Source organism: Vipera ursinii, assembly GCF_947247035.1.
Source record: "Vipera ursinii genome assembly, chromosome: 4".
In the NCBI taxonomy this organism is placed as follows: Eukaryota; Metazoa; Chordata; class Lepidosauria; order Squamata; family Viperidae; genus Vipera; species Vipera ursinii.
Window position 1 is genome coordinate 50491611 of NC_139514.1, and position 15794 is coordinate 50507404.

Sequence of the window (15794 nt, forward strand, 5' to 3'; positions counted from 1 at the left end):
GGCCTGGGTCATGAGCGGTTGGCCCAACGCCAACCCGGACGTAAAATACAGTCCATTTTTCAGAAGGAAAGATGAACTATCAGTTCATATGGGTTGCTTACTCTGGGGAACTCGTGTAGTAATTCCAGAAATCCACAAATCAGCTATTCTATTTGAATTGCATGAGGGACACCCCGGAATAGTAAGGATGAAGGCCCTGGCTAGGAGTCACTTGTGGTGGCCAGGATTGGACCACGACATTGAGGAATGCGTTGCCAATTGCCATCTGTGCCAACGTTCCAGGCCTGAACAACAACACATCCGCACACATAAATGGGAGCTAGCTAGGAATCCTTGGTCCAGGATTCATATTGACTTCGCTGGACCTTTCCAGGGGTTAACGTTCCTTGTAGTGGTCGACAGCTACTCTAGATGGCTAGAAGTAGTACCGGTCAGTTCAGTAACGGCAGGCAGAACAATACAGGCATTAAGGGGCCTCTTTGCCACTCATGGGTTGCCGGATTTAATAGTGTCTGATAACGGGCCACAATTCACATCTATTGAATTTCAGGATTTCCTCAAGGCCAACTCGATTAAGCATAAGACTTCTGCACCCTTCCACCCCTCCACCAACGGATTGGCTGAAAGGAATGTGAGGACCACGAAGGACGCGCTTAAAAGAATCATTCGAGGTGACTGGCATCAGAGACTAGCTGAGTTCTTGTTGGCTCAGCACACAACCCCTTGTTCGGCTACAGGGAAAAGTCCAGCTGAAATGAGGTGGGGCAGGAAAATTTTGACCAAGTTGGACAGACTACACCCGGACAGACTCCAACCAAACATTGAATTAGACATTCCTAACAGAACATTTGAAGTGGGGGACTTGATTTGGGCCAGGAACTACGCCCAAGGGGACAAATGGATTCCAGGGGTGGTAACTGAAATCTTAGGTCCCCTATCATACATCATTGAGGGGGAAGGGAATAGGATCTGTAAAAGACACATAGACCAGCTGAGGAAAAGATCTAGTGGGTGTGTGCCTGCTGAGGGGGACCAAAGCTCAGTAAGGGGAAACAGTACAGACAACATTAGGCCAGAAAGCGGTGTAGAGGTTGGGCAAGATGACACATTCCCTGATGCCCAACAACAACAATTCAGTCCAATTGATTGGGAAATACCCCTGCGAAGTAGGCCAGTGACCACTGAATCCCAAACACAACCTAATACACAAGGCAGTACATCTGAAGCCAGTAACCCAGAGCCCAGGTCTAGTAGTAACCAGCATAGTAACCAGCAGCCAAGCAGTCAACCAGGAAGAAGGGTCCCTAATAGCCAAGGTAACAGATACCCGTCCAGAATACATAGGCCACCAAAATACCTAATGGATTTTGTAAAGAAATGACACCAACTGGGGGGTAAGGGGTGTTGTGTATGTAAATAGTTAGCAATAAGCCATGGAAGAGATTGCAAACACAGTGCAGCTTTGCAAGGTTTAAAGCGGGAAAATAAGGTGCAATCATTGGACGCCACAACCAAGGAGCGGGAAAACAGACTGCTTGTATTGGTTACAGTTCAAACGCTTTCTCTATAAAAGGGTTGCAACATTTGACAGTTGACAGTTGACTTTGTGTATTCAATAAACTCGTTCAGTGTTAACCACTCTGAGTCCTCGTCAATTCGAACCAAACAAAGATTGTCCTACTATCTTTGATTTAGTACTAAAAATGTTAAAATGTTCCCCAACAAGCTTTCCAGTATATTTGTCTTATACCTCATTAGTTTATTTTCATTCAGGTTTTACCATACTATCATGCTTAGCAGTTCAACATACTTCTTGAGGTATACATTATTTTAGATACATAAATGTAATTAATGCATAGGTGTATATATTCTGGATGTGATATATGAAAAAGTATGTTGCATTGTTTCCATTGTGTTTAAAGGCAATAGTAGGTATTAATGTGGCTTGCAACATTTGGTTCCTAGAGCTTTATTTAAGTAAGGTCTTCCTTCAGAAGCATTTCCTGGGCTTTATCATTTTCAGTAATAAATATGTATCATGATTTGCTGTAAATTTTTATTGGGAACTATCTGAATTACTGGAATTGTTCCATCCAACTGACTGTGCTATGCAATTTACTGTAAAAAAGTTCTTGTGACTGTTGCAAGGTAGTTATTAAACATATTACCATATTAGGAATCTATTTAGACTAAGTAACACTTCCTTTATTTTATTTCATTATGACAAACAAGGAGAATGATCTCTTTCCTGTCCTGCCATCCTGAGATAATTGCTCCTTCGTATTTGCTATTTGCCTTTGGAGAAAAAAATAATAATCCTGCTGGCATTTGTGCTTTTCTCTCTATTCAAACAACTTCAAAAGGCATTTTTCAGTTTACCGAAAACCTATCTGGTGTTCTGGTCTAAGAAAAAGGACATTTTCACTTCCTGTCTATTCTAATCCAAGTAATTATCCCATCCAATGACAGTTGTGTTGAATGTAAAATCTCTAATGAAGCATATTGAATACATTGACCATGTTCTAAATGTAAATTCCACAGAAACAGTTAAACAATAATAAAAACAATTAAGATGGCAGCTTTTAGTATAGGTCAAGGGTGTCAAACTCAATTTCATTGAGGGCCGCATCAGCATTGTGATTGCCCTCAGGGGGGCCAGGTGGGTATGGCCAGGGTGGGCATGGCCTACTGGGTGGGCGCAGCTGGAATGCATATGGCCTACTGGGTGGGCATGGCCAGCTCTACATCATTGGCATCAATGGTGCCTATGGGGGCCTGGGCAGGAGTGGGACAGATCTGGGGGTCTCTGGCAGAAGGAGGGTCTCTGGGCCAGGGCCAAGGCAGTGGGGGCCGTTCCCTCACTGTTTCCAGGATGGCTTCGGGGGCCGCACAAAACCACTTCGTGGGCCGGATCCGGGCCCCGGGCCTTGTGTTCGACATGTCTGGTATAGGTATTTGAAGCATCTTAGATTTGTTTCATGGTATCTATTTCTTATTCCTTGAAGTATCACACTGCTACTTTTATTTTAGAGCAATACAGCTGCTAGAATTGGATTCATGTCAGGGGTCTTGAATACTGACTTTTTAAAAATATATATATATCCAAAGTTAGCTTTTCTTCTGAACCTTTTCATTCACACCTTTTCATTATAGCAGTTCATATATTTAAGCAAAAGCAGATATTGGCCATCTTTTTGTTGCATTTTGATGGAAAACAAAAGATACAGTGAGGAGGTAGCAATGCAAATTAATGGAATATGCCTCTAACATAGGGCAAGGGGCCGAGAGGCACTAGAAGATGTAGAAGAAATGCTTGCGGAACCACACGAAGCCTTGCGTCTCACACTGGTCACTCTTAATAGAGATATAGAATAACAGGATATTTGATTCATAACTGACATTTTGAAGATTTATGTTAAAGCTGAATTAGCTTGTTTATAATTTTTTTATAGAAATGATATAAACTTACTGCATTGTTTGTTAAGTTACTATACATGTTTGTTTTTAATGGCATTAGCATAGGATAGATGAAATAAAATGGAAGAATACCCTAATGAATTGTGCCGCAAGTGCTGTTTGCATCAACTTCAAAATAACAGAACTATTTATTCATTATTACGAAAATATTCCCAAATGTATTTTACTTCATATTTTTATAAAAACAAGAATTATACCAATTTGTACAAAAAGGTAATCAGATATCTTTTTTGAAATTTGAAAATATTGAAAGCTCAGTTGTTTAAAATCTCATTTAATATCTTTATATATTGCAGAGATCTGAAGATAGAAAACCTTTTGCTAGATGAAGACAACAATATCAAGCTTATTGGTATGAAAGTCTTGTAGTAATTGTAGTTTTCAGTCACTACTCAACATTTTTGTCATAAATTAACACAACACCTGGGTTTTAAAAATATTAAACTTTTAGTATTTGATTATATGTGTAATTCAGGTGTTTCTTCACAAAGAGAGAAAATATAGTAAATTTAAAAATACATACTTTGTGAAGCCTTTCGTCTAAAGCATGTTGAATGTTTGGAGAAGTAGAATAAACATCCTCCCTTGCCATTTGGCTTCCTATTTTAAGTGACTTAGAATTTAAGAAGACCTTTTTGATGCTGCAGTCAAATGGGATATTTGTTCACATAGTGTGAGGCAAACTTTAGTGTGCAATCAATACATTTGTCTGCAAAATTAAAATAACAAGTACCTTGAGAAAACCCAATGATTTCTTGACTGTACCTCTGTCTCCAAAACCGCAGTGTTTTTTTCATTGATCGTACACCTTTTGCAGAAGTCATAAATGGCTCGTATTTTATTACTATCCATATAAAACTCCCATTAATGTTAGTTGTGGGCATTAAAAGGAAATTATTCCCCTTATAAAAGCATCTGCTTAGGGATTTAATTCTGCCAAGTCAACTCATTTTGTTGCAACAGTGTATGTGAATAAAATAGAGGCATGTGAGTTAAAAACAGAGGCATTACTATCTCTTAAGTGGGCCAGAAAATCTGTAAAACAAAGCTTTGTCTCACACAGTTTAAGGGCACTTATGAGGTGAAAGTTTGACAAAATAGCATTGAGAAAAGGTGCCAATTCGAGAAAAGGCGCCAATTTATATGTAAGAAACAGCATTCACAAGTGTATTGAAAAATACACATTACCATCAGCTAACCAACAACGTAGTTTAAAGCCTAGGTGAGAGCAGAAATATTTTAAAGTTGTATTAACATCTGGTAGCTTTTGTTCCTATAATGAGCTGTTTGATTACTCCAGAACATATAAAACTGGCTTCTATATGCAGTCACTGCCAAACATTATATATAGAACAAAACTAGAATATAGCTATTTTACATTTGCTTTAGTTGCCTAAACATTTCTTCATTTTAGACTGTGTTCCCCATGCTGGCTGGGGAATTCTGGGAGTTGAAGTCCACGCATCTGAAAGTTGCCAAGGCTGAGAAACACTTCCATAGAACATACCATAGAACAGGGATGTCAAACTGCTGGCCCACAGGCCAGATATGTCATGTTGAAACCACGCCCACCCCATTGCCGGCAATGGGGGAAAAGTCACAATACAGTACGTTGTGCGACATCACGTGACATCGCGAGTTTGACATGCCTGCCATAGATAATAAGAACGTACCATAGAAATTTTGGTTCTATGTGGTTTTATTCAACTCTGATAGCCTCAAATACAGCAGGTTATGATGTATCCAAGAGCAACAGCTATCAATATCCTTTGTTAACAAATGACCAATCTTAAAATGAGGATGACAGTTATTTTCAAAGGAAATATTAATATTGGTTTGGCAATAGTACCTTTTAATGGAAAGGTTTTGATTTGAAATCATAAACAATCATTTAATTAAAAAGTGTAGGCTACTTGAGTATATTCAAGTAAATCACAGTTTAAAAGAAACAATACTGCCTATCTCAGCTTCTATTAGTGTTCTTGCTTGTGATTAAATGTGCCTTTTTTCTATTTAGCCCTGTTGTGTGTGTTATATCTTTCAGCCGAGTGTTTTATGTGCACATGGATGCAATTCCTATGAGGTTCCATTTAAGAATCTTAAACTATTCATATCCAATGGTGTACTTAACTCCTTTGTCCCTTTCCAAGGTGGATCAGTATGTAAAAAGCTTGCTGATATATGGATAGGTCTTAGCAGAATAGGGTGCACTGTTACTGTTTCACAGATGCAAGAAAACCAGAATTATTCCCCAGGAAGTTATGTTTATCTGCTCTTGGAACATTATTTACATTTCTTGTATAATTTTAAGTAAGCAGCATTCAGTTTACAACTCTGTAACTTACCTTTACACACAGCCAGGTGCTCTATAGATAGCACTATAGATGGACTACATGCTAGCTAGAAATGATGGTAATTGTGATCCATTATGTCTTAAGAGTGCCAGTTGAGGAAAGTTTCTGCTTTAACTTAAACGAGATTTATAAAAAGAAAAAGAACATATGATGGTAATAAATGATAACCATTTAGAGATGACAGTCTTTCCAATGCAGAATTTAAATGTCTATTCTTTGTTTTTCCTCACAGACTTTGGTTTGAGCAATTGTGCAAGTCTCCTTGGCTACACTGATCCATTCAGCACCCAGTGCGGCAGTCCTGCTTATGCAGCACCAGAACTTCTTGCAAGGAAGAAATATGGTCCCAAAATAGATGTTTGGTCCATGTGAGTTAATGTAGTTTAAAAGTAGCATATTCTGTCTCCCTATCATGTTTATCATTTACACTGGCAAAAATAAAGAAGTTACATTTAAAGTTGAACATTTTTACAAAATATTCCACTTTGAAAATGGATATCTGATTGTATTTGCTAGCATTGACATAGTTTTTCTGTTTTGTTCTGTCATCTAAACATAGACTACTGCAATCCATCTCTTAAGTCAGAATTAGATAAACTGAAGCTCCAAGGGTGTCCTATCTCCCCTTGCTGTGGCCCTTGAGCTCCAGCCACAGTTGCCAAGAGCCAGCACTGTCTCCCACCATTTTGATATGGAAAACATACAAGCTGGAGGGTAAGCCCTAAAATAGCCCTAATATAATTTTAAAACAAAGAAGAAAGCTTCCTTCCAAACCTAGAGCAAAAATAAAGAACACAAAAGAATTTTGGCACCTAGACATATGCCTGATATGGCACCGCATTCTTATCCTATCACTTATGGGCCTTGCCATTTCCACTCTCTCCTAATATTAAAGTTCTCTAAAAGGTAAAGGTAAAGGTTCCCCCGCACATGCGTGCTAGTCGTTTCCAACTCTAGGGGCCAGTGCTCATCTCCGTTTCAAAGCCGAAGAGCCAGCGCTTGTCCGAGGACGTCTCCGTGGTCATGTGGCCGGCATGACTAGATGCCAAAGGCGCACGGAACACTGTTACCTTCCCACCGTAGTGGTCCCTATTTTTCTACTTGCATTTTTACATGCTTTCGAACTGCTAGGTTGGCAGAAGCTGGACAAGTAACAGGCACTCACTCTGTTACGCGGCACTTGGGATTCAACCCACCAAACTGCCGACCTTCTGATCGACAAGCTCAGCGTCCTAACCCACTGAGCCACCGCGTCCCTATAAGGCACTGTTACAAAAGCACAAAAAGTATTTGTTGAAGAAAATTAGAGAAAAGTGATTTAATATTACGGAGATAAATCTTCAGTTACAAATGTGCAGGTGATCCTTGCTTAACAACCAGTCGTTTAATAACCATTCAAAATTACCACAGACCTCCCAGAGCTACTTACAACCCAATTTTGAAGTTTCAATGGCTGCATATACACCCTATTGTTTTCAAAATGTTTTCATTTTGTCATTATAGATACAGTGTAGATTAATTAGAAAAAAATGAATTTCAACAACTTTGGAATCAGCTGCAGCATAATAACAAAATTGATTAGTGAAAGCGGTCTGAATACTTTCTGAATGCACTATAGTCACCTAGCAGATTCGGGTTTTTTTCAATCCAGGTGAAAGCCATGTTATAATTCATATTGGAAATGATCATAAATCAGGGACTGAATGTCTGCTTTACATCTGTATGTTTTCAGGGTCAGGCATTGATTTCCAGTTAATAGGATCTTAGGATGACTTTAAGAGTTGTTACCAATCACAGAAGATTGTTGTGGTTAAATACACCAAGAATGTCCTAACATGTTATTTTATACTCCATACGTGATAGCTGCTTGCCACTAAATATAATCTCTTCTTTGCATGTTTTGTTTCATTTTCAGTATAACTTATTGCTTGCCTTCTTTTCCCCCACCACTCTTCTTTTGCAGTGGTGTGAATATGTATGCAATGTTGACTGGGACACTGCCATTTACTGTTGAGCCATTCAGTCTGAGAGCTTTGTACCAGAAGATGATAGACAAAGAAATGAATCCATATCCTACTCAGCTTTCTACAGGTAAATGTACTTAAGTATTGCTGATTTTTTTAAGCTCCTATTACAGGTAGTCCTTAGTTAATAACAGTACTCGGGATTGGAAACTCCATCGCTATGTGGTCATAAAGAACATAGTCACATGGTTATGCTGATGACTTACAATAGTAGTCCCAGTTGCCATTTTTAGGTGAATCCCACATGGTTGTTGGGCACAATATCACATGATCACCATTTGCGACCTCCTGCTGGCTTTCACATTGACTTTGTTTATCGGAAGCTTGCATCAAAGGTCACAAATGTTGATCATGTAACTGTGGAATGCTGTGGTATCGTAATTGCAAGCCAGTTGCCAAGCACTTAAATTATGATCACATGAATGCTGCCACAGTTACAACTACGAGGACCAGTCGTAAGTCTTCTCATTCAGCACCATTGTAATTTTGAATGGTTGCTGAACCAGGACTACCTAGGCTCATAATTAAAGGTAGGCCACAGTGTTAATTTCTTGTGGACAAGAATGTACACAAATTGCTAATGAATTTGCTAAAGAATTTGCTCCAGTGCAGGTGAGCACTTCAGGTATTTTTTTTATTAGTATATTAAAGAACAGGCTGCCCAAGAGTAAATTCTGCTGATCTCAGTGGGACTTGTTCCAGCTTTATATCTAAAAATAATTTATCCCAAAGCACCATAGAGGTATGAAAATATTATTTGGGCTTTTTCTGTGGTAAACCAAGCCTTGTAGAAATTTTCTTTCTTTAGTTTTCATATACATTTAAAGATAATAAATAAAAGTAATATATCTGCGATTAAATTTGGTTTCCACATTACTAAATATTTAAACAGTTGAATATTTAACTAAGGAGAACAAAGACTCCCTCTTCAAACTGTCACTGTTTCTTTCGAACAGTTTTCTTGATATTTTGTTCAAAAGATTTCCCAGAGACAGTCAGTAGTACTAGCTGATTTATATTCATACTTCCAGTTCACAGTCATCTTATGTGCAAACCCCCATCATACTGAAACTGTCAGCCAAATCCTACTGAAATCCTGGGCAATTCCTTTGTTGACTTTAGATACAAAATGCCGCCTTTCCGATCCCATATTTATTTTAAGTGTCAGGTTAGAAGATTGCATCTAAAGAAAAGGAAAGATTTTGTTTGGGAATTCTTTTTTGAAGTGACAATTATGGGCAATTTGGTGCTATATAATTGCATACCTGTTTCTTTAATGAATCATTTATATTTTGTTCTTTTACATTTTCACTGTAGTATTATCCTGTTTTGTTCCTGTGTGGAATTAAATGTAATTCAACCGACCCAATGTTTCAAATGGTCATGTGTACTAGATGTTTTCTGTGGCCAAAAGAAGTAAATAGAAACTTTCATTTTTGCTTGTTTAGTATTTGCAGGGGAAATATTTGTTATGTTTTATAAGAACAGTATCATTGTCATGAAAAGTAATTAATATTATCTAATTTACTTGGCATCCATCTCAACGTTCAAGGTGACCCTTAATATAAAAAAAATCATAAACCCCCCCAATGAAGAAAAAAAGTCAAGCATTAAAAGAGCAGGCAGTTTTGACAAGTTAACAAATTGTAAATATTAGCATAGCAATTTAAATTATTTCAGTGTTACGCTACTTAAACTGTTGCGATTCTGTCCATATACAGTAGTTCTGACAATATTAGCTATGTGTTTTCCAGAGAGAGCAGATATATGGCATGGTGCATAATATTACCGAGAGCTAGTTTGGTGTGATGGTTACAGTATCAGGCAAGAAACCAGGAGATTATGAGTTCTAGTCCTTCCTTAGGCACAAAGCAAAGCCAGGTTGTTGCCCTTGGGCCAGCTATTCTCTCTCAGCCCTATGAAATAGGCAATGGCAAAACATTTCTGAAATTTTGCTATTAAAACTACAGGAACCTATTCCAACAATTGCCAGGGGTCAGTACTGACTCAAAGGCAAAAAAACAACGGCATAACAGCACACATCAATATTAATTTAAAACTATCCTTTAAGTGATTATAATGTAATGTCCATGGGATTTTATTTGTGAGATGGTTGGAACAATTATAAACGGCTAGAAATAGCATGTACCAAATCTCACCAGTATGATTTTAAAGTATTCAAGGGACCATATGGGGACTGAGGAGCTTCATGCTGTCCATGAGTTGTGGACTGCTTATCTTTAGTGTGAAATAAACAATTTCAGATAACCAGTCACTTTTTGAAAGCTGTTTGCTATTTGAAAACATGTGCCAGTATTATATGTTTTTAAGAGACACAGAATGCAGAAACAACAAAGTCAAATTAATAATATTTTAGTTGGTTATGTTACAGTTAATTGATGTATATGCTTCACAGTAGTAGGTCTTATTGTATTAAGTGGATTTATTCTTGGCTAAGACAGTCTAGAATTATCACCTTAAAAGTTATTTTTAAAAATATAACCGTTCTGTTACTTATTTTCAATTGGCTGGATTTTAACTTTGAAGACATTGGCTGTAATCTCAAACATTTTCCTGTTCAAATATTTATTTCTTATTTTTGACTGTTGAGCTTCAGATGTCTCTCATCTACAACAGGAAAATGAAGGATTGTGAATGGGTCCAAAAGATTGTTTGATAGGCCACCAGAGTTTAGTTTTGCTGTATTTCCAACTTATTTTGGACTGTCCTTCTTTCCTGTTTGACATTGGTACAATTGAAGATGTTTCTACCATCGATGTATTCTTACAAATTAGCTACTTGTACTGTATTAACAAGGAACAGTAGCATGTTAGTGTATATGGCTCATATGTCTGTTTCACAGTTGACTTAATTGTTGTTGGCATTTGTAAGTGTTGATTATTTATATATAATAAATGTTTGTACATAATTTAACAGAATTGTAATGCATCTTAGAGAAAATTAGATAGAAATAGAAGGGGTGTTAACAAGTTAGACCAGTATTAAAATTAGACCAATTTCCCTCCAGTGTTTTTTTAGCATCTTAGGATTCATCCAACTATTGCTGGCTTGATATAACAGTAATTAAGATAAGATTTATAGTCACAACAATGGCTGGGTGATACTAAAAGACACTATATAAATCATTAGTGAGGAAATGCATAGTCCTATAGTTTGAGGGGGGGAAAAGGATAGAAGAGGATGGGGGGGATTAGGCAGTAACATAATATTCAAGGTTTAGTTGAAGGAATAACTTTTATATGGTGTGAGATATTTAGTTCCTGAGAAAAGGGCGAGGAAGAAGAGGGAAAAACATCATTGTTAGCAGGTTATTGTTCTTTTCTGCATAATGTCCAATTTATGACTGATTCTATTCTTTTTGTGTCACCAACTTAGTCATGGATTATAAAGGTACATTTGTAAGTGCTTTAGTTGCTGTATGTTAGAACAGAGGTGTCAAACTTGCAATGTCATGTGACTTGTCGCGAAGTATCACAACTTTTTTTCCATTGCCAGCAATGGGGTGGGCGCAGTTTCGCCATGATGCATCCGGGCCGCCGGCTGGCCGTTTGAAACCCCTATGTTAGAAAGTTGCTCAGTGTTGACTAAGCTCCAGATCGCTTGATTACGGACTGCCCCATTTGATTCTTCTGAGATTGTAGCTGTGTTCAAACTACCATCTGTACCACTTGAAATGGATAGCTATTGCTTAACTTCCTAGTATCATAATGTTGTTGTGGGGAATAAAGTGCTGTTGTGGATTCTGGTTTGAAAGCTCTGGTGTTTTATTGGTGGAAAAGCATCAGAAGAATTGTTAAAATTCCCATGCACCAAATACACACAAAATAAAAAAATGATTATTTGCAAATTCTTTATGTAAATATCCCTTTGCATCATATGTGACATAAACTGGATAATATCCAGGTCAGCAAAAATAATGATTCCTGCAGGATGTTCAAAACAGATGTAATATTGCCCAGATAGTATCTAATCCTGATTTATTGGACAGAATCCTTTCTCTTCTTTGTCCTTGATCTATTGTGGAACATGAGCACATATTTCCTTTTCCTGATTTCATGTGGAAAAGCTTTGACATCGTTGTTTGCTAGGATAGTGATTAATCGAATCCCTTTGTACAGTTGTGAGAGGATGGGTGACAGTCTGCCTATGAATGATATCCTTTTAGAGATAAATTTGATGTCTTTTTGTTACAGATAAGAGTACACAAATTCTGCAGATTAGTCCACCTTATTCAGACATGTGAAATGCAGAAATAGATACAGTTTTGTTCCTTTTAGTTGGGCTGGTATTCTTAAGAGCAGAATAATGTAAGAATGTTTAACAAGCATTTTACCCTGAAGCTTATCCAGTATTATTTTGGCACAGAGTTCAGATGTTTCCTCTAGTCATCTGTTAATGGACCAGGTGGGCCATTCACATAATTGCAAGTGCAATTAATTAATTTATTGCTGACTATCCATTGAAATTATTAGGATTGTGCAGACAACAAATTTATCTCCCTGAAATTAAAAATAAAAACCTTAGAATTTCTTCTACTGGGTAGATACTGAATAGATTTTTTTAAAAAGTGAAGAGAGATACAAAGTCCTTTCGAGACTGCTGTTCTGGTTTTCTAAATCATCAGAATGAGTACCGTAGAGTTTAACTTTTAAAAAACAATATAATAACACAAATTTATTTCTTTTAAAGGAGCTAATGTGGAAGTGTGTTTAAGGTGACGGCCTGGGAGACCCAAGTTTAAATCCACCCTTAGCCATGGAAGCTCATTGGTTACTTTGGAAAAAATGCCCAAGCTATCTCAAGGGGAGGGAAGGTTATATTATGCTGCTTTGAGTGGTGTTTTGAGATTCCAAAGGAAAGATGATAGAGGTAAAAATATCAGTTAAAAAAAGTAAATAAATCAAAGTTATTAATTTCCTGACAACATGGAAAATTCATGTAAATTTATAAAAGAAGGGAAAAACTGAAGAAAACATACAAATATTTACTCACACACACACACAAACACACACACACACAAATGTATGTAAATATTTGTATGTTTTCTTCAGTTTTTTTCTTCTTTGAAAGGAAATTCATTGCAGTTATCCATGGTTGATCTATACCAGGGGTATCAAACTGCCGGCCCGTGGGCTGAATGCGTCATGCCAAAACTGTGCCCACCCCATTGCTGGCAATGGGGAAAAAGTCACGATACGTCATGACACGTCATGTGATGTCACGAGTTTGACACCCGTGATCTATACTAATCAATACTGAATAGCTGAAAGCATATATTTGTCCTTCTGATGCTGAACAATAAGTTTTTTTATTGCAAGTTCATTTTCTTTGTCTAAAAGAGAATTCACATGTGACTGAGATAGAATATGAACATGTAAAAATATTAAATCTTAAGATTCAGTTGATATATTTAATTGCTTCATACCTAAATGGTACAATATATTTAAATAAAATATTAGTTTCACTGAATCTCCAACAACTTAAATGCAATTAAGTCAAAAGGAATGTCATTGTCAAACATAATGATATTCTTACCGCTAGTATTCTTATTATTTGTTAAAAATATAGAATGTAGTATTTCAGATTTAAATCTATATTTAAAAACCTTAGCATAAAAAGTGGATAATTAGGCATTGATAAGGCAATCAGTCCAAATCCTGCCATAGCAGTATTTATTAACCACACTAACACGGAAGACTTGAACTCATATGTTACAGTAAACAATAAAGTTATTGGTTTGGTTTTGCCTTGATGTATTGAGTCAATCTTGCACCATCTTTTTATAAACCATGAATTAAAATTGGGTGTAAACTTAACCACTTTGAAGTATTCAAGAAACCTTGAATATAAGAATCATTGTGTAATGCAGTCTGGAATATAGCCATTGCAATTTATAATTCAAGGCTGGTCACAATCGTTATTTAAAATACAACTGTTTATCAAGATTGAATTATCTATCTTATTTGTGGGGGAGAGTATTTTACCCCACAAGTCAAGTTATCTTTTCCACTACTGTATTCCTTAGCTTACCAGCTTACTCTTTTAACGTATAAAAGCAACGTGTAAATGCAGCAAGGATATTGTATTTCAGATTTTGAGAGAAAAACTGCAATTCTAAAATACCTTATTTGACTTCAAAAGAATAAATATAGCCACAAAGAAAATAACGCTTCCTCCCCCCCCTCTCTTTGTTTTCAATGTCTTTGCAGCAGCTGTAAACTTCTTAAAAATTCTGCTAGAACCGGATCCTGCAAAGAGACCAAACATCCAACAAGCATTAGCAAATCGTTGGCTTAGTGAGAATGGGAAAGCACTGAATAATGTCACATATCCAAACAGGTAATGCACAAAAGACAGAATGTGCTAGGTATTCTGCCAGCATGATAAAATTCTACCAAAGACACTGAGGTGCCTCTGATCAGAAAACTGGATTGGAGGCGGCGTTTCTTTCTTAATTTCTCTGCAACCATCCAGAAGTGGCATAAGACCTCATGATAACCACATTCTCTGCACTCACTTCTCAATTCCTTTGGTAATTTACAAGCTTGAAAATTCTCGTGCGTGGGGGAGGGGGGGAATCGTAGTGGTAAAGAAGAACAAAGTTACAAAATAATAAATTTTTCGCTTCTTTATACCAAATGGTTCTAGTAATCAAAATGCTCTGTCACTACTATTACCTCAGCATTTAAGAGAGAAAAAAGTCTAAACGCAGAGAGCATAATCTTCTGGGTTGATAACTTCAGGGAGAATTGACCTGGAGACTTTCTCAAGTTCTCCACACTCCTTCAACTTGACTGCTTTGCTGCTTCCTACTCTTGAGTTTCATTCTGCTCAGTCTTCACAAGTTCCTTGAGAGGACAAAGTATGGTGCAAATGGTCATTCTGTGATCTGTTTTAGGGTTGCTCAGATTAGTTCCAAAATCACTGATGGATCTTTGGACTTGCCACATTGCTTTTTCACAGCTTTGCTGTGGAGGTTCAGCCTTCCCAACCTAAATAAAGGTGGTGGTGGGGTGTGTGTTTAGGATAAAAAGCCTTAATAGTTGTGAAATGCTAGTTACTATGGTAATGACGGTTATGTAACACATGGGTGGATATTAATACAGCAGGGAGGCTGGTTCCTTTCTAAACATCTAGTTTAGATTTTATATGATGGATACAAACATTACATTTATATTCTGCTGCTAGGCAGCAAGAATGAAGAAAATATGCTACAGTAAATGAACTGCAAGAAAAAGAAACGACAGATTTGTGTGGCAGAAAACGAAATAAAACCTTATCCAACCATTACTGTTCCCTAAAGCACTGAAGATATTACATATTTTTTTTAATGCAAAAACTCTTTATCTCTTGGAGGTGGAAAAAGTTAGAAACCTGCTTGGAATGCTACACAGATGGATCATATATGCATTTTAAAAATCACATCCAGTTAGGAAAATTGCAGGGTTTCAGGTAGGGCATTGAATGGGCAGAGCATAATTTGTCATCAAAGTCACATTTTATGAAGTTATACATGTGAATTGATTTGGAGAATTATGATTCAATGATATTTTCAAGAAGAAGCTTTTAAAAAGCTTTTTTATTCAAATCAAGCATAGAATACAGTAGCAGCCACAAAAGCAATAAAGTGAAACGAAACCAAACCCTGAAACATAACTGGGGGCTTAGTAAAATCTAAAACTGACGAGTCAGTGTAAAGTGCCCGATAATCTCTTATGAAAGGGAGTTTTATAATTGCAGGTAGAATCTCTGAGCTGGATACATTATACTGTAAAACTGTCAATTTAGTGAATATAAGAAAGAATGGGCCCGATCAAACCAACACTACAGTTATATAAAGTTATATAAAGGCTTACTCAGAATATAGTTAAATAGGGAAATGCTTAGTCCCGTAAAAAATATGTAGGATTGTAATCTA

General features: G+C 37.0%; 1 protein-coding gene across 1 annotated transcript in view; it reads left to right on the forward strand.

Moving 5' to 3' along the window:
• Positions 1 to 15794, forward strand: part of HUNK (hormonally up-regulated Neu-associated kinase) — a 62110-nt gene that overhangs the window by 30696 nt on the left and 15620 nt on the right. Inside the window, exons 3-6 of the mRNA XM_083361822.1 lie at positions 3774 to 3829; positions 6064 to 6199; positions 7795 to 7922; positions 14086 to 14215. Coding sequence (XP_083217948.1) covers positions 3774 to 3829; positions 6064 to 6199; positions 7795 to 7922; positions 14086 to 14215 — 450 coding nt within the window. The remainder of the gene's footprint in view (positions 1 to 3773; positions 3830 to 6063; positions 6200 to 7794; positions 7923 to 14085; positions 14216 to 15794) is intronic.